General features: G+C 39.9%; 3 protein-coding genes across 3 annotated transcripts; 1 reads left to right on the top strand and 2 right to left on the bottom strand.

The window, feature by feature from the left end:
• Positions 1–11511: 11511 nt before the first annotated feature.
• LOC132784509 (protein unc-45 homolog B) lies at positions 11512–14968 on the bottom strand. The gene is made up of 3 exons (XM_060790169.1): positions 14771–14968; positions 13379–14713; positions 11512–13239 (listed from the first exon to the last, which is right to left on the bottom strand). The coding sequence occupies exons 2-3, from the start codon at positions 14655–14657 to the stop codon at positions 11672–11674; spliced, it is 2847 nt and encodes a 948-aa protein (XP_060646152.1). The 5' UTR covers positions 14658–14713; positions 14771–14968; the 3' UTR covers positions 11512–11671.
• A 276-nt stretch (positions 14969–15244) lies between these two features.
• LOC132784515 (dnaJ homolog subfamily C member 30, mitochondrial) lies at positions 15245–16261 on the top strand. The gene has a single exon (XM_060790176.1). It carries the CDS (start codon positions 15489–15491, stop codon positions 16179–16181), a length of 693 nt encoding a protein of 230 aa, XP_060646159.1. The 5' UTR covers positions 15245–15488; the 3' UTR covers positions 16182–16261.
• Positions 16218–17433, bottom strand: LOC132784514 (probable 18S rRNA (guanine-N(7))-methyltransferase). Its single transcript, XM_060790175.1, has 4 exons — positions 17266–17433; positions 17173–17210; positions 16535–17100; positions 16218–16480 (listed from the first exon to the last, which is right to left on the bottom strand). Exons 1-4 carry the CDS (start codon positions 17302–17304, stop codon positions 16293–16295), a joined length of 831 nt encoding a protein of 276 aa, XP_060646158.1. The 5' UTR covers positions 17305–17433; the 3' UTR covers positions 16218–16292.
• Positions 17434–18556: the final 1123 nt, after the last annotated feature.

The raw sequence follows: 18556 nt of genomic DNA, 5'->3' as shown, positions 1-18556 counted from the left end.
ATGGAGAGTTAAGCACAGCGACTCGTCGAAGGGTTAAACGTAAGCACATGCAAGTGGACTGCTTGCTGCCGTGCTTCCCCCTTTGCAGCAGAGCAATTGCTACCGTCTCGTCTGTCTGGAAGAGCGACTCCTCTAACTCTAACTCTGACGCTGATTCTGGCCCCGGAGCAGTCGCTTCGCTTTTGACTATATCATTAGAAGCATCATTAGAATCACTTGGCAGCGCCGGTTCGGGCAACGCCTCAAGTGGATTTAGCTGCATAATTGTTCAGCCACTTGCAGCAGTTGCAATTGCAGTTGCACTTCTCTCGCTCACTCGCTCGTTCTTCGCGTATCTCTCTTGCTCTGTCTGCTGTCAATTTCTGGTTGCTTTACTCTATTATTTTATTCCACTTGCACTCGATTTGCGAGAAGCTTCAGCCCTTTACTGGGCATTAAACTTTTGATTAGCGCACTCCCAAGAAATCAACAAATTAGCCAAGAGACTCGAAGTGCTTCCAGCATGCACTTGGAGGTAGTATTAAAGGTTTTCCATTTTCCCCTTCCGGTTGGCAAAGTGCTCATATAAATAATTTTAACACATTTTTAACTAAATAATTTTTAAGCGAAAACAGATTTAAAAATTAAAATTGTACTATGTATTTCATAACTATCGTTAAAGATTATTAATTCAATTATTAAATGAAATTTGTTGCCTGAAAAAGTCTTGCGTAACTTACAATCTATGCACTTAAATCTAGACTCTAGATCAATATCTTAAACACTTTTTTTATACAATACTTGCATAATACTCAAATGATAATAATCAGTGTGTTTACATTTAATTGTGTCGCTTTTTTGTTGCTAATCAACAATCGCCTCAAAATGTTATGAGAACAAGTGGCCTCCCATCGCTGGGCTGCAACAGAGCAAGAGCAACAGCAATAAAAACGGCAACAAGAAAAACTCACATGGGAAGCTCACTCGAAGAGACTCAAAGTAGGGGGCCTTGACTTTTATTAGCGGTATCTCGAGCATTGGAATTGGAATTGCAGCACGTAGCATCCATTTCGCTGGATGAGCTGAGCAATTGACATTTGCAATGCAATGGCCACTTTGCGGATAAAGCTTGGGACACCGACACGGGGCGTGGCAGCTTCACTGAGTTATAATAGAATTTTATGCAATTGGACAGGATTCGAATATGCATATGAGTGCAGTAAAGCGGAGAGTTGGGCATGGCAAGCCAAAACACTTTTCGCATAGCTGATCGAAACAAAAGACTTAAGACACGAACTTGCCAGCTTGTCAGTTTATCAGTTGAACGATGCAAGACGATAAGCCTGACATGTGAAACCACAGCCTAGCGGGTGCAATGACTTCACCCAGCTGCGTTGTTGTTGTAGTTGTTGTTGTCGTTGCCGTCTTCGTTTGCTGCTGCTTATCAGCTAACGCAGGCAACAGCAGCAGCAGCAGCAGCAACGTTGGCAGCGGCATCGCCAACGCATTTGGCCACATTTATTTCCTCATTACGAAAGCGCAGCGCACAATTTCACCAGCAGTGGCAGCAGCAACAAAAGACAACTCGAATGTTAATTACGCGATGCTGCTAGGAAGTCGCGACACACGCTGGCAATTTGCATTTCTTTCTTATTTTTCCTATATATTTCTTCTTTTTTTTTTGGTTTGGTTTGTTGGTTTGGTGGTGCCTCCTCGGTTTTTCTTTTAGCCACGAAAATTCGCCTGTCATGTGGCAAAGTTTCGTCGTGCAAAGAAAGTGAAAAGCAAAAGCATGGAAAGTCGGCAAAAGGTGAAGATGCCATCCCAACAGACAGTCAAGATGATTATGACGATGATGACGATGCTGAGGATGACGATGGCGATGATGATGCACTAAGCCAGCGCGGTTCACATCGGTCAGCATTTGTCAGCTGAGGTCGCGAATGGTCATCATACTATACAAGTCTGTAGAGGAAAAGCCATCAGCTATCACTCGAGACGGCAGTAAATTGCGCAAGTGTTGATGCGTCTATTGGCCAAATAACTTCCTCAATGCTAGCCAAGGAAATGGAAGATTAACCGAGTGTCGTAACTCGGACAAGCTAATCCCTCGATATTCGTAGATATCTGCAAACATTTCGAATCTTTTACGCATGGCAAGTTTGCTTTTAAAAGTTATAAAGACATGCCCAACTGCTTCTGACTCGCTGGCGTGTTTACATGTACCTTTGGGAGTTTTGCTAGAATTTAGTGCTAATTCGTACAAGAAAGAGGCGTGACAGCCGAAAATAACAAAGTGCTAATAATTTCAGAGTACCATTATTGCCAAGAGGCCAATCTGGCGTGGAGGCAGGCGGGCATCTCTGGTCTGGGGCATTAATATTCAACGTTTTAGGTTTTTGCCTAAAACGATTTGCATTTTTTGGGTTTTCGATATCATTTCGGCTGGGGTCTATAAATGCCACAAGTTGCGACCAGTCGAACACTTGATTAGCTTCATCTGTGGCAGCAGTCGCCGTTGGCGTTTTTCTGGAAAAAAGATTGGCGCATGTGTATCTGACAGATACACGCGTGTAATTAACTACTTTGTATCTGCGGGTGTGAGTGCGAGTGCGAATGTGAATGCGAGGGCGACGCTCAAGTCTGACGTTTGAAAGCAGAAACAACAGCAACGTAAAATAATGGCAAATGATTTGTAACAATAAACAAACCATTGTGAACCTGTGTAGGTTCCATTGTTTGAGTCAATACAAATTATCATGTTTCTTATTTTATTTTCAAGATATTTATGTATGCATATTGACTTTCGACTTGTTTCGACTTTGATGTCCATTTGCTGTCATAATTACGCACAAATAACGAAATTATATTTTTTAAATTTGTGTCAAGGATGAGCGGAAATGCTGCCAAAATGATTGCCACAGTGGTTAGGTTAGTTAGGAGGCAGTCTTCGATGATGCACGCTTTGATTGATTGATCAAATGATGCTTTAATGGGCGTTTGATTACAAGCTATTTTAATGCCACGAGTTTAATCTATTGTTTTAATCGAAAGATGCAAACTAAAAACGCAAACAGATATTGAATCATTAGCTTAATTTTGCATATATTTTAAGAAGTGGGACTGTAATGAATTTAAGCTTAAAGAATAGCTGACGGGATCATGCAAAAAGTACTCACATTAACAGAAACCCTGAATAACGGAATGCACTTATTGCATAACACAAAATATTTTATTTCCTGGTCAAATTTTCCAATAGTATTGAAAATGAAAACGACGCCAACAGCGATGTTTGCGCCGACAAGCAAATCACTCAAATCACAGTTTAGCAGTCACTGGCATCGCCAACAGGCATTGCGGGCAATTACCAAGTGAAGCTCTAACACAACTGCTGCTCATGCCCCTCCTCCCCGACGTTTGGCACTGCTGTGCTGTGCTGTTGCCAGTCGCTGGCTGCCTATAGCCTTTAGCCAATTGCGGGGTAATTTGCAAACGCACAAAAGCGCAGGCCGCTGACGACCTTAATTAGCGGGCACAACGGGCGCAGAAGAAGAAATCAACGCGTAATAGGCAAACGCACATAGAACTATGTAGTATGTAGCATGTAGTATGTAGTATGTGGAGAGCACTAACAACAACAGTCAAAGCTACAGACACAGAAGATAGAGAGACAGTGCTAGATCCAAGAACCAGAACGCCACTAAAGTGGAAGGGCGAGCTGCTAGTTCTAAGAAACCAATTAAGGCGCCAGCCGCCGCTGCACACTGATTCATTCGATTGGAAGAAACTGCAAGAAAAGGTTACCAAATTTATTCATTTCTTTAGTAATATTTAACAAAACATATCATTTATGTATATAACATCAAACTCTTTTACAAAATTGCTGCATTGATTAAACATCAAAGCCATACTACAAATGTTAGGTAGTTCATTTTATTCCTTCACTAACACTTAAAGTTAACTCAGGAAGTTCAAACGTTTCATAATTAAATCAACAAATGCATTTACGTATTAAAATAGTATAATAGTATCTTCGCCATCTCTATCACAACCAACAAAAATATTCCTTTTTCGGCAATTGCTACAAAGTTTGCAGCTTACTTCAAGCAATTCAAAAAATTTAATGAAAAAAGAGATATCATATAAAGTTAACAACACAACTTATACGTTAGAATTAAATTCTAGGAATGGTCACAGGCTATTGACAAACAAAAATAATATTTAGTTTGTAAAAAAGGGTTAAGGGTTTAAAAACATTAGTTTGTATTGCATAGATAAATAAAATATTTGTCTAAATATTTTTCAACAATATGTAAATCTTTATATTACATTCAATTTACTCTTGTAAAGTATATAATTATGTATTAATTACCAATATTTCAATACTTATTTTAGTTTTGAGAATTATATTTTAATAATTCATTGTAAGGTAAAATGAATAAATTAATAGTTCTGCATTATTATATACCAACATTTAAATATTTTACCCAACATTTATTTAATATATTAACACTACTTATTCTCTAGCATTTCTAATGTTACCGTTTCATATAGTTGTGCACCACTGTGCAGTGAACAATGTTTTGATGGGCGATGTCCAATGGAGCCAGCCGGCAGTCAAAGAGCCCCTTCCAAGACTCAATTGAGATATTATGAAATCGTTTTGGTCGCTCTTGTCGGTGCGTGCGGTCGTCCACTAATAAAGACGCATCCTCTATCCTTTCCATAGCCCAAGACAAGACAAGACGAGACCAATAGCCACTATCCACCGTTTGCTGTTTGCTGTTTGCCATTGCTGTTGCCGTTGCCGTTTGCCTTGTTAATGATGTGCCGTGCGCGCATTTAAATAAAGTGCCGCCCATTATAATGAGCCGTGCGCGTTGTTAACGCTGTTGATATTATTCCAACTGCGACGTCATAAAGGAGCGGCCTAGTCCCTATTGCAATCTAGGGCCCCATCTAATGAGTGGTCCATAAAATGCGCCAAAGTTTGCACATGTATATATATGTGCATAAGGGGTTACACAGCTCCATAATTAAAGCGAATACTAGACACTGGGCAATTCCTGCACACGCTGTGGAATGCTATGATAATACCACTCACATAATCTATTTTTCTGGTCCATCGTTAAATAACTCATATTGTGAACTATAATTGCATAATTTTATGATTTCACTTCCTAACTAAAATAATTAAGTGACAATTGAAAATCATCAAATGAGGTAAAGCAAAAAACATAAAATTACAATGGGCAAGAACATGAAAACATCTATAATTACCTCTTCTTATTTTCGATATTCAACTAAGGATTCATCCTACTTATTAAATGTTTGATAATAATTATTTGAAAAGAACAAATATATAATGCGTAGAGTTGCTTCAGTTTATTATTCGTTAATCTTTATAAACTATAAAACACTTAAACTAAGTTATCTTTAGGCTCTACTCTCAAGAGGCACTCCACAACACTTCAAATAAGTTTTTATAATAAATATACCTTACAACACCTCTAATATGAAATGGATGAAATTAGAGAATGTCCACTCGCGAGATAGGAGCGCAAACTAGGAAAGTTAGTAAAATATGAATATAACACGAAGAAATATATGCTGATATAACCCATCTACAAGTATCATATTCAAGCTTAAATCAAAAGCAATCAAGTAAAAGACCTCAAATGGGAGCAAACTTTCGCCTTCTTCGATGTTCAGTTTCCCCCGAATGTGTGAATTTGCAAAATTATTTGCGAACATTGCGAACATTCAGCAACATTTTCCCCGGAACTTGGTGGATTGCTACCCCGAACCCCTTGGTCTCTCCCTCAGCAATCCTCGAACAAGTTGAATAAATTTGGTAAAAACGTTTTCCGTTGCCTTTGCATGGCAATTAATCAAGCAACTGGTCATCGGAAAAGCCATTGAAAGACGAAAAAATTTGCTTGCCAAATGTTGCATTTGTTGTCGGCAAAGTGCCAACAACAAAGCCAAAAGACAGCGAAATGTATCGTCGCAATTGTATCAGACGATAGCTAAAAATTAGGAATTTATACCGTCAATTGAATGTGATGTTGTGGAGATAAGAAGAGCAACGTAGACAAGAGCATAGACTCGAAATGGGACTGGACAGAAAATATGCTAAGCATTCAAAGGTGCAACATATGTATGTACGGCAATGGGGCCATTAGTGATATGTGTCTGCTGGAAGTCAACTGGCAAAAGATGCAACAATGTTGCATGCACCATTTGATGCCCTCGACTAATGACATTTGTTGCCCATCGACGCGCCCAATGCATTCGCAATGATAAGCAATAATTGAAAAGATTGCTGGGCATTTGAATCGCTGCAAATGGAGCAAATAACGTGAAGGGAAAACGACGAAAATAAAGAACAACATAAAACAGGGAGAAGAAGGTGCAAAGAAGAAGGCGCAAACAAAGACGAAGCATCAAACTGAGAGGATCATTGTGTCGGAAGAGTGATGGAAATAAACGATCAGATCGGACCCACAATTAGACCTAGCACTCAGGTTGGCCAAGTTTATGTCAATTGCTGGGCATTTTTGTTAAGCGATTTAAGTCATTGCGCCCAGTGGACCACACAGCATATTGCATCCAGTGGCCCTCAAACTGCGCAAAAGAAACTGTAGACTCACATGAGAGCGCTCATTAAAGCTAAGGAAATCCCACCCGCCAGCAACTGCAGCATTTTCAGATTCAACATTCAGAGCGATGAGTTTGCAGTTTTTACCTTAATTGTTTCTATTGCAAAAGCTAACGAAAACTTTCTACTTGCACATTTTCACAGGGGAAACTGTTTGTGTGAAAAACGTTTTAATAATTGTTTTTCTAATATCTGCGATGAGCATGAATTCCCTTTTTCAATCGCATATGCTCATCGATTTTTAGCACTCCGCTTTCACTGTCACTGCATTAGGTAGCATTAAGTTTAAGTTTTAAGTTTATTTGTATACCCGCTACCCATCGAGTAGAAGGGTATTATTACTTTGTGCCAGCGGGAAATAGCGATATCGCCATGTCCGAGTGTCGACAGCACTTGTTATGTTTGCATGCAGAGCAAGTTTGTTTCAAATTTTTACCACACCTACTTCCGCCCCCTCGAAATATCTAAATTTTGAAGCTAGAGCAGCACACAATAATAACTACAATATTTATGATTCCTGAAAATTTGGAATCAGATAAAATTGTAGAAATTAACAACAATCTGATATATTATCCACTCTATGGTATATTTTAAATGTTGTACCATATCGATATACAAAATTCAGTTTTAGCCAGTTCTTATTATATTTCTGGAATATTGTAAAATATGGTTTTATTCTAAATGAGTAACAGGTATCTCACAGTCGAGCCCACTCGAGTTGTTTAACTTTGTATAAGACTAAAAATTCCCACTAAAATACAATTTGTTGATATCCAATAGAGGATTAGATTCAATCATTTTTAATATTTGAATTTCCACTTAATTGATAATAACTAACAATGTTACTCTTTTACTGCCTGTTAATAGTTGACATGTTTATAAACAAATGAAACAATAATCTTTATTATTTTTAAAAAATTGTCTCCGCTTCTTTTGTAGTGGGTACATACATAAATATATGTATATAATAATAAACAGTAGTTTGTGACAAAATCTTAAATAAAGGGTCATATTATCGATGCTGTGCCTAAGATTAATTACTTCTTTGTATTAATAGTTTCTCGCTTCTTCTGACACCTACAACACACAAGATGTGATAACTTTCGAAGATCAAAGCAATTCATAAATCTATTGTTATTTTACAAACAGATCTAAGCAAAGATCATCATTTTCATTTTCGTTCGCTGAGCACATTTATTTTTCTTATACTCGCATTGTCAAATGTTTAATTGAATTAAGCCGCAAGTTGAATCAACTTTCAGTTTCAATCCGAGAGTATCGTGACTTTCTCCCCCTCCCTCCCTGCTGTTCACCACCTGCCTTTTCTTGCACTTCACCTGTCCCTTATTCGTTTAGTTTGTTGGCACATCTGCCGCTAATCAAATCAAAGCGTTGACAGAAGAACTTTCCACTTGAGTAAAAGTTGCGTGTACCACAACTGACCAAATGCATCGGCTTAAGTCCAGTAACAGCGACAACAACAACAACATCTGCTCACGTTTAAAGCCAGCTGCAGTTTTCTTTGTAAAATGATCAGCAAGTGCGTAAGTCAAAACGAAACCAGACGAGTGCGAGTACCAGTATTTGCTTTTTGGTTTGGTCAACATTAGACATTTTGTCCTAATTACGCAGACAAACTGAGACAGGCGAGAGACTGAGAAATGGAGACACCGAGACATTGCGAGACACAAGAGCCGGTCCAAGTCGCGCTTGATTGGCGACGCATGCGCAACTTCACTTTCCATTTAATCTCGTTTTGTGGAGCAACTGCAGCATCCACTATCCACCATCTACCAACCACCATCAGCCATCGACCATCGACCATCGACCATGCAATGCAACACCGCGGTGACGCACAATTTGTCGCACGTACGTATAAAAAAAATCGAAAGCCGATTTTCATGTCAATATTTTTGTTGAATAAACTACCACACACATACACACACACACACAGAGAAGAAGGAGGGAGAGCAGGTGAAAGAGACGCCTTCTCGTCTGTGCATGCGGAAAATATGCAAATTACAAAGCTCCCATCGAGGCGGATGAGGATCCATAGCATGGGGCCCCGGAGGCGAACGACTCTTCACATTGACCGATTGGACGAAAGTCCAACAAAGATGAAAGTTGCTCAAGTAGAATACTTTTCCACACAGCATCGAAAGTGCAAGTGGTCCACGATAATATGCACGGTGCGTGGTCCGACAATCCATTGATGTAAGATCGTTATGGAACCATCTGCAACAGCTTCGACACCAGCATCGAGAAGAAGTTGCCCAGACGGTAGATTTCACTTTTGCTAATACGATTGCATGATAATCTAACGCTGAGAATCAAATTAATATATAATATAATGAATAAAGTTGTGGAGCAAAATGATCCTCAGATGCCTTATCATTCCATTGTATTTACAAATCGATCTCGACTTTTCGAAAATATTTTTGAAATCAGTTTATAGTAATTGTAGAATATAATGTAAAAAACGTTCCATATTTTTCTAAAATTCGAACATCCGTACACTTAAGTTGATATGAATATAAGAAAAAAACTTTTCTTAAAAAATCTAATTTACACTATAATTGAATAATTGTATAATTACATTGAACGCGTTAACTTTGCTTTGACAAATGTTTATATGTATGTGCGTGTGAACATCAAATATGTATTCATTTATAATTTACATTATACAAAATAAAATAAAATTTATTAATTCACCTAATACACATATTAAGTTCTAACTTAAATTAAACTCTCGGGCTATAATAAATCTTATATGCATGATAGAGTTGTTTAAAAAAAACTTCTTAGTGTATTAACATGTATTTCTTAAACAAAATCAAATAAGTAGAGAATTTAAATTTAAGATAAAAGATGGAATTCAAGATAAAAACGAACTAAAAAGGTTATTTGATTTAGCTTATGAACTAGAAAACTACTTAAAATTCTTTCATGAGCTATTTTTTTTAATTTTCTTCGGCTCTAATAATCATTCTTTTATCGAAGCACAATACATTTTATGAAAATAAATTTCAGTGCCTAATGAGTTACATTCTTACCTGTTAATCTTATTACTTCAGTATATAAAGCATATAAAAATAAATAATGCACATTTAATAAAAAAGATTAGCTTTACAAAAAAAAAATTGCTTTCCTTTGTATGGGACTATAGGTTTGCTCAAGGACATGACATTTTTCGATAAATGTAATATTATATTAAAATACATCTTTGAGTTTTAAAGTCATTATCATTAAACATAGTACCGTTATAAGTATGCCAATGATATGCACACATATGTGTGCTTGTCAGCAGTCTACAACAATTGCCATACTTTCGTTTGTCAAAGTGTAGTCTGCTTATAGGACCATATCAAGTCTATCAATTGTCACATTCCGGGCCAAACAAATGCAAATTACTATTACTCGTATCACAGCCCAATTGGGTTAAAGCGACTCGTGCCTGTCAAAGGTAAAAACATTCAGAGGGGAGTGCTGAATTACCTTGCCAAATGGAAAGTCAGTTAATAAGTGGATAGTATGTACATATTTAGTTATAACATACATAGCTGTAAGTATGTGCACATCACAGTTATTGTTGAACCAAAGACAAACTGAGATTGGGTGGGGAATTGGCGTTAGAATTAGGATGAGCTGTTGCATTTGTTGCAGCTGCTGTTGCAGCTCAGCAGGTCTCAAGAACTACAGCTATTTTCTTTAGAAAAGCAAAATGAATTAACGCTACATTAATTTATTTAATAATATTTCATTGAAATTGAGCAATTTGAAAAGAACTACGAGATAGCGAGTGACAGAGAGAAGGAAGAGAGGAGCATCCTCTGTCGAGCTACTGACTGACTGACGTCTGCTACTGCAATTATTTGTGCATTAGATGTTCTTCCGACGGCCGACGGCTAATGTCAGTTTAAGTGTTGGAATGAATACTCCAGCTGCAGCTAAGCCAGTTAAAATGTGGGAACATATCTTAAGCCAGACTCATGAATCGCGCACACTCTATTCAACAACCAACTGAGTCTGAACTTCCATTAACAATGCATGAATTGCGCGTCAAGTCCTTAAATGCAACTAATATTATGTTCTCTAAGCTGAGAATCTTGGTCAGCTTGGCCACGAACAAGGGGACACTGCACATAAGGGGCACCTATCAAAATGAAATCAAATTAAATCAGTCGCCAACCCCAAAATGGCACCCCACGTAGCTTTATGCCACAAAAACACAACAACTAGTTGCAATTGCAGTTGTAGTTGCAATTGCTCAATAAAGCCAAAATTGCACAGCGACTTAGCGGTAAATTTATAAATCGATTTAACAAATATTTGCTACATATCAGACATACTAAATTTCTGAATTTATAACTCCATAAGTCTTAAGTATAAAAGTATGATATATGCGGTTTAAAGCTTTAAAGTCTCCAACAAGCGATTCAAATGTTAATATGTTCCGTTGTTCCAAATTTGTTTCAAAGTATTAAATGCTAGAGTACAATATGTTAAGATGTTAGCTTTCAAATGTGCCCTACTATGATCAGCAAATAATAAACTACTACATATAGTACTTCGATAATGGTAGGATAAATAGGCATTTCAGCAAAAAATTAAAAACTAACAACTTGCCTATTTGTTGTATTGATGTGTCAAAAGAAAAAGCTTGATTTTGAGATCAAGCTCAAATTATTTTCATTCGTTTCTTTATCGACGATGAAAACAATATATTTGATATTAACATGACTACTAACTTGACGATACAAGATACTATTACTAAAACATAATAAACAATTCAAGATTTCGACCCCAGAAACAAATACCAGTTGACCCTTTATATAGTATGTAGTTCTTTTTAGCTGCATAAACGCCACAATTTAAACGAAACATATTGGTGAATTTATTATAAATTCGTACATGATATAAATAAAACACGTTTGGCTTAAGTACAAATTGCGAAAAATGAGTATAAATTAAATTCCATGATGACACATTGAACGATTCACAGATGAAAAGAAAAGAATAGCGATCATCAGATCAATCGTCATCGATAATTTCAGTGACTTTGGCACTCTCCGCAAAGACATCGGGTATCTCGACATCGTCGGATCTCTCAATGATGCGCTGTCGTTCCGCAGCCGACATGCATTGTGTGGCAACCTCGCGAGCCTTGGCACGCGTATCATCGGCCAATTGGCTCAAGCCGCTAAGCAGTTCCATAATGTCCGTTTCGAAGAGTTTCTTGGCAATATCGGATCCAGCATTGATCATATTAAGAATGACAACAGTGCCGCGATGCTGAACTGCAGGACTGGGATTAGCAATGAGCGTGTGCAATATGTTCAACCAAGTAGAACAGTCGAGAATCTTCGCACAGCATTTGGTCGAAACAGAGGTGAGCATGGCGAGAGCGCCAGCACAGGCCATTGCCGTTTCTTCATCCTCATCCTCACTGAGTAGGGCCAGAAATTTGACACGATCATTGTCGCCCTCAAACATCTTCACCACATCGTCAGACATGACCAGATTGCAGATACATTGGGCAGCGGCTCGCGTGAGCAACAAATGATCCTCCATCAGATAAAACTCAATCTTTGACACGCCCTGCTCCTTAATGATACGTTGACGCACGCTCTCATTCATGCTGGCCAAATTTGTGAGACCCATCAGCGATTCAAAGTTCTCCAGTGCCGTACAATCCTGATGCAGCAGATTCAATAGTGGCCTAATCACATCCAGCGATCGCTGACCCGAGAACGCCACCTCCGGATTGATGGTGATACCGATGCGTGCTAACGCCTGGCTGGCATGACGCTTGCCCTTCTCGGTGCCCTCAAGTGCAAGACGCAACAGCGCCTTAACACCGCCATCCTGCACCACCTTGCCACGCAACTCTTGCAGTCCACACACAGCATTTAGAACGCGTGCGATCAGTTCCTGCGAATTGTGACTTTCGGTCTTGGCCAGCGCACACAGAGCTGTGGTAATACCTTCGTTACACAGCACCGTGATGCGCTTGTTAACAAAATCAACATCGTCCAGCTCATGCTCTTCGGGTATATGATGTTTGGCAAACTTGGCTAGCTCCACCATTTCGGGCACCAGCTCCTGCTTTTCGTAGGCATTGCATAGATTCACAAATGTGGTGACAACGCCATACAGACACGACTGATCGCCAGCACGGGCCAAATCCATTAGAGCATGTATGGACGCCTTATCCTCGATCAATTTCTCTTTGCACTCAGCATCCAATGTCAAATACGCTAAGCCATCGGCAGCCCAGCGGCGAATATCTTTATCCTTGCCAGGTTTGATGAGAAAACGACGGCAAGCTTCAGCCAGCTTTAAAGCAGCACCGTCGCCAAATGGTCGTATGGCGGCATCTTGGCCACCGTAGCTACCCAGCTTGCAAAGTCCGACCAGAGCGCGGACGCGAATTGCATCATTTTTGGAGTGATAGAGACCCTTAAGTATTTCCACGCCCTGCTCGCACAAAGCCTTGGCCTTGTCCTTCTTCGAAGAGGCTGCTATAAGACACTCACAAGCAACGCGCTGCTGCAGCAAATCATCCGTAGTAGCCATGGCCAAGATCATTTGTAGAATGCCTGTAAAAAAAAGTGGTAAAATGAGTAAATCGAGTATTTTATTTACACACAGTTCGTGCCTTCGTTATGCACAGGTTTAAATACATGCCATACCATGTAGATAAGATCAAAGAAAATAAAATACATATTTTAAACTTACCATCTCTGGACACTATTTGATTGCCTACATCGAGTGGACCGTTGAGCAGCGCTGTGATTGCCACGGTTACACGCACCTTCGACTCCATGTCGGGCGAGAGCAGCTTGTCCTTGACAAACTCATCGATCTGATCGGTGAAGCGCAGCTTGGCCTCATCGTAATACATGTTCTCATAGATGCGGGCCAAACAAACAGATGCAATAGTGCTCGACGAGGCGGTTATGTCCATTGCACTCTCATACTTGTAATCCTGCAGCTCCGAGCACACCTCCAGCAAACGGCAAAGTCCACGAACTTCCACCAAACGCTCGGCCCACTCCAGTGCGGTATAGTGAACATTTCGTGTGAGCAACTCAATAACAGCATCACGTGCCTTGCCTGAAATCGTGCGATCTGTGATGCTGTAAACCAAACAGGTGAGCAGCGTATCAATCTCGCGACTATGGCGATCACAGAGCTCTTTGCTCGGCTTGGCATCGGCTTTGTTCTTGAGACCCGACAACGCATTGATGATGGTCTGCAGGCAAAACTGGGCTGTGGTAACGCAATCCTCATGCTTCTGGTCGAGCACACGCATGAACCAGGGAATGCCCAGTTCGGTGAGCACACCCTTTGTGCGCTCTACGCTATTCTCACACAGCGAGGCCACCACACGCACCATATTCAGATAGATCTCCTGATCCTTCTCCACTTTGGCAAGTGTTGCAATCTTCGGCACACACTGCTCTTTGTAGATAAGTTCAGCGCCAGTCGATTCCTTAGCCAACACCACAAGATTGTTTGCTGCCGAGCGACGCTTCTCAATAGGTGCCGCAATGTCGAAAGCCAGTTCCATCATTTGCTGTACCTTTGTGGAGGTTTTTGCATTGCGAGCTGCATTTTCCTGCACAATCAAGTGCAAGCGCTGGAGCATGGGCTGGACGGATTTGTTGCCTGGATCGGCCTTGAACAGCGCAGTGGCATCCTTATATGCCTCTTCCGGCTTACTCAATGCCTCAAATGCCTGGGCACGTCGAAACAATGCCTTGGGATCATTTGGTGCCAGTCGTAACGATTCAGTGCAATCTTGGACAGCGTTCGAAAACTCGTCCAGTTTCAGATAGGCGGCAGCACGATTCTTGTAGAACACGGGCAACTCCTTGTGCTTGGAACCCAGTTTAATTGCCAAGGTATATTGCTGCACTGCCTCTGACCATTTGGAGGCCTTAAATGCTTCATTGCCTTTGTCTTTGTGACTGATAGCGGTGGCGTCGACAGAGCTGGTGTCATCGGTGGTCATGATTATACAATTTTCTGAATGAAAACCAAATATTTAGGCGTTGTACGATCGAAATACTTAAAAAACGATCCCAATGAGTCACGATTTAAGGTACAAATGCGCTTTTCTTATACCGTTTGGCCTAAATTCAATAGCTGCAGAAACTTCTCGATCGCACATGCACACACTAACACATAGGCACTAGCGAGAAAAACAAAGCACGCCGTGTGGAAAATATCAAGCAACCGCTCCGACGTTCTATATATAAATAAATAGATATTATTTAACGTCCAAAAGCTGCGGCAGCAACAGATTTCAACCATCAAGTGGAGAAACATCGATAACATCACCTGCGTATCGACGATGTTACATTATTATCGATTTTAAATTAATATAAAATAAATATTATTGTATTAAATGAATTCAAAGTTTTTCAATAAAAAATTAGCCTAAACGTACAAGAAATCTTTTTCCTCCTCACCAAATATATAACATCAAATGTTTTCCCAAATGTGAGTAAAATTGCGCGCCATTTCAAAAGCATTTTATTTGAATATTTTTTTAAGGAATCTAGCCGTCTCATCATATTTTCATTAAAATTCAAGCTTTCAGAAAAATAGGAGATCGTAAAACTCAACACCGGAATATTAAATTTCCTAAACTTGATCGGATTTGGCACAGATTGCCATTCACGTGTCGCCGTCGACAACTCAGCTGGCCATTTCGATAACGACTAACAAATCGAAAAGCGTTACAACTTGGGTCAAGTTCAGGTGTAAACAGCTGTTCGTTTTGTTTTGGTTCGGAAAATATTGTGTGTGATATAACAATAAAAACAAAGTTTTGTGAGGCATGCTGCACTATTGCCAGCATATCTGGCGACCACTTGTACGGAGCCTATTCACCACACATTCGTCATGGCAAATCAATTATTATGATGCTCTGGGAATTGGCAAGCAGTCGACGCAAAATGAAATCAAGGCAGCGTATTATAAGTTATCCATGGTCTATCATCCGGATCGCAATGATGGCAGCGAAACTGCCGCCATCAAGTTTCGGGAAATCACGCAAGCGTACGAGGTATTAGGAAACTATCGATTGCGTCGTCTATACGACAAAGGAATAGTGCATACAGCAGGATCCCGCTATGCGCAAGATGTGCAAAATGTCGAAAAAGATTTAGATGTGGAAGAAGACGATCCTCAGACAAAGTTTTATAAGTCGCGCTTTACAAAATCCAAGGTGGTTGACACAGACGGCCGGCCGCCCATTTATGATTTCGACGAATGGAGTAGAGCTCACTATGGCAAAAACTTTGATAGACGACAAGCGGCGCAGCAAAAATATGATCGGCAGCAAGTACAAAAGGAGCATAGCAGGATATCGGCGCAGAATGATTTCGTAATGCTAACCTTTATTTTCGCTGGCGTTGCAGTGTATCTCATGTTTGCCGCCGAATCTTCATATGATACTCCTAAGCAAAGAGCGCAAGAGGCTTATAGAAAAAGTCAGGAGCAGGTAACATCGCCAGCAACTAAAGACTAGAAAGGTTGACAATGTATAATACTAAAGTCTAGTTCATAATTGTATGATTAATTGTTTAAATAAAGAAATCATGTGTAAATTATTTAGGTTTTCAGTTATATTCAGAAATTCTCAAAAGCGTCCGCTACGTTTTCTCGCCGTATATTTGGTGTCTGGGCGCGTCTCGAGACCTTGACGACGACGACGCTCTTTCTTGGCCAAAATCCAATCACGCGACTTTTTTGGCGCTTTGCCACGCGCATCGCGGCAAGCATCACGCTTCTTTATGTAGTTTATGCGACGTTCTTCTTCCGGTGAGCCTGTAAAATGTACTTGTAAGATTACATTTCCATTTAATTACAAGGAACTCTTACCCAAGCCTTGTGGCAATTCTGCCGCTCCACCTGTCATTAGCACCAAATAGTATTTCTTGGCCTTCGCCGAGTTGGGATAATCCACCACCAGGCCACCATAGAAACCAGCTTTCATGGCTTGGGACGTGACCATTTCAATCTGATCTGAATTCTCTGGATAGAACTGGAAGACAGCGCGTGCAGTGCGCGTTAAGCAGGAGAACAATGTGCTAAAGAATTTTAGCAGGCGCTTGTGTGGATTGTGATAGGATTTGTCGGCATTGCACAACCATTGCAAGGCTGAAATGGAAATAGCACCATCAAAAGTGCCGGGCTTAAAGGGCATGCCTTCGCCCATGTCACCCAAAATGACATCGCCGGCCACTTCGCGTTCCACTGCAATGTCCAGCATCGATTTGGCTATGTCAATCCCAATCCACATGTGATCACTGTCCTCTAGAACGCTGCCCGAGAGTCCGGAGCCACAGCCAATGTCCAAAATGAGACGCGATTCATCATCATCGGGAAGGGCCAACAGTTCCAGGGCACGCTCTGCCATTTCTACCTGGATTTCTATTATGCGTGTGCTTTTAGGATATAATTTAATATAATAATCAATCAAAATATTTTATGTATGTATTTCATACGCTTTAACTCACTTTGTAGAATATTTCTTGGCTTCATCATCGTTGTAGAACTACAAAACAAAACAAATGTAAAATACATATGTATAAATTTATTGATTTGCTTACAATCTCTGGTGGTGCAGAATGCTCTGGTCTTCGTGCCATTTTCTATCGGGTTTTAAAGATTTTTGAGTTACACACAGCTGGAATTGAAAATGTAAATAATGCCAAACAAAACTAAATAATTCAACACGTGCAATCAAATGCTATCGATGTTTAACTATAGCATCAGCTGTTCGACTCGATAGCCACTGTTTGTTATCGGTGTGCCTAGCAACGATTATTTACATTGTTATCGTTTTGACGCATACACAAACACATATCAACGCAACGCGTAGTGGAATTTGCTTAAAGTGAAAATTGCATTTAATTGTTTAAAATAAAAGCATTAAACATGTGATAGTGGCTTCTTAATTTTAGTAGTAAATGTGCAAATTGTGAAACGGTGAGTTTTTTATTCGACTCGCAGATAATTTGAATGTATAATAAACATTTGTTAATGCTTTCATTGTGTGTTTGTGTGTGACTTGCATGTAAGAGTGTGTGCGTGTGGGTGTGGGTGCTCCGCTGTCATTTGAGACTGCGACAACACGACACGACACCAATAATTATAGTTCGCCAGATTACATGAAGTGTTAAATCGTTAGTGTCACTTTCCTTTTGTGAGTTGTCGACAATTATTTGGGTAAACAGCTATGCAAAGGTTATCTGTGTCATCTTTCTTATGTGTTATCCGTTAAATGATGCCGCTATAAGTGTCGATGGCCTGCTTACCTTGTGCCATTTTTTTGCTGCTACTTTGGCCGAAAAAGCGAAAACATAGCCTACCTAAGAATAACAACAGATTGTGACGTATGCACAGTACAACAGGTTTGTGCTATCTCGCTCACACTTTAATTGCCGGCGAACAGCTGCTGCTGCTCTCGATTACCGGCCATTGATCGATAACGCGTGCGGCAACTGCATTTATCAGTTGCTCTCAAACTTAGCAGTTGTATTCAAATTGCATTTTGATGTAATATGTGTTGCCTGGTCATTTATTTGCCGAAAAAAAAAACACTCATACAGAATACAATCAGGTTTATATAAATGCCACTTATAAATATTTAACAGACGCCTTCGCCCATCCCCAAACTGGTTTACAGCACTCACTCAAACTTCTTTCACTCTTTCCAAGAACAACGCCTGAGGACAACGGTTACCAAAATTTTTGACGCAACACAAAGCGGTCGCTGGCCTCTGTTTAACAAGTTTGCCAAAACAAAAAAGAGAAACAAAAATCAACAAACAAGAAACTAAGATTTGACTTAAACATACTCTGGGAAAAATTCGAAAATTAGAAATTACAGAAACCAGC

This window comes from Drosophila nasuta, chromosome 2R (genome assembly GCF_023558535.2).
Source record: "Drosophila nasuta strain 15112-1781.00 chromosome 2R, ASM2355853v1, whole genome shotgun sequence".
Taxonomy (NCBI): Eukaryota; Metazoa; Arthropoda; class Insecta; order Diptera; family Drosophilidae; genus Drosophila; species Drosophila nasuta.
The sequence above is the reverse complement of the archived record's forward strand: the minus strand, read 5'-3'. Positions and strand labels throughout refer to the sequence as shown.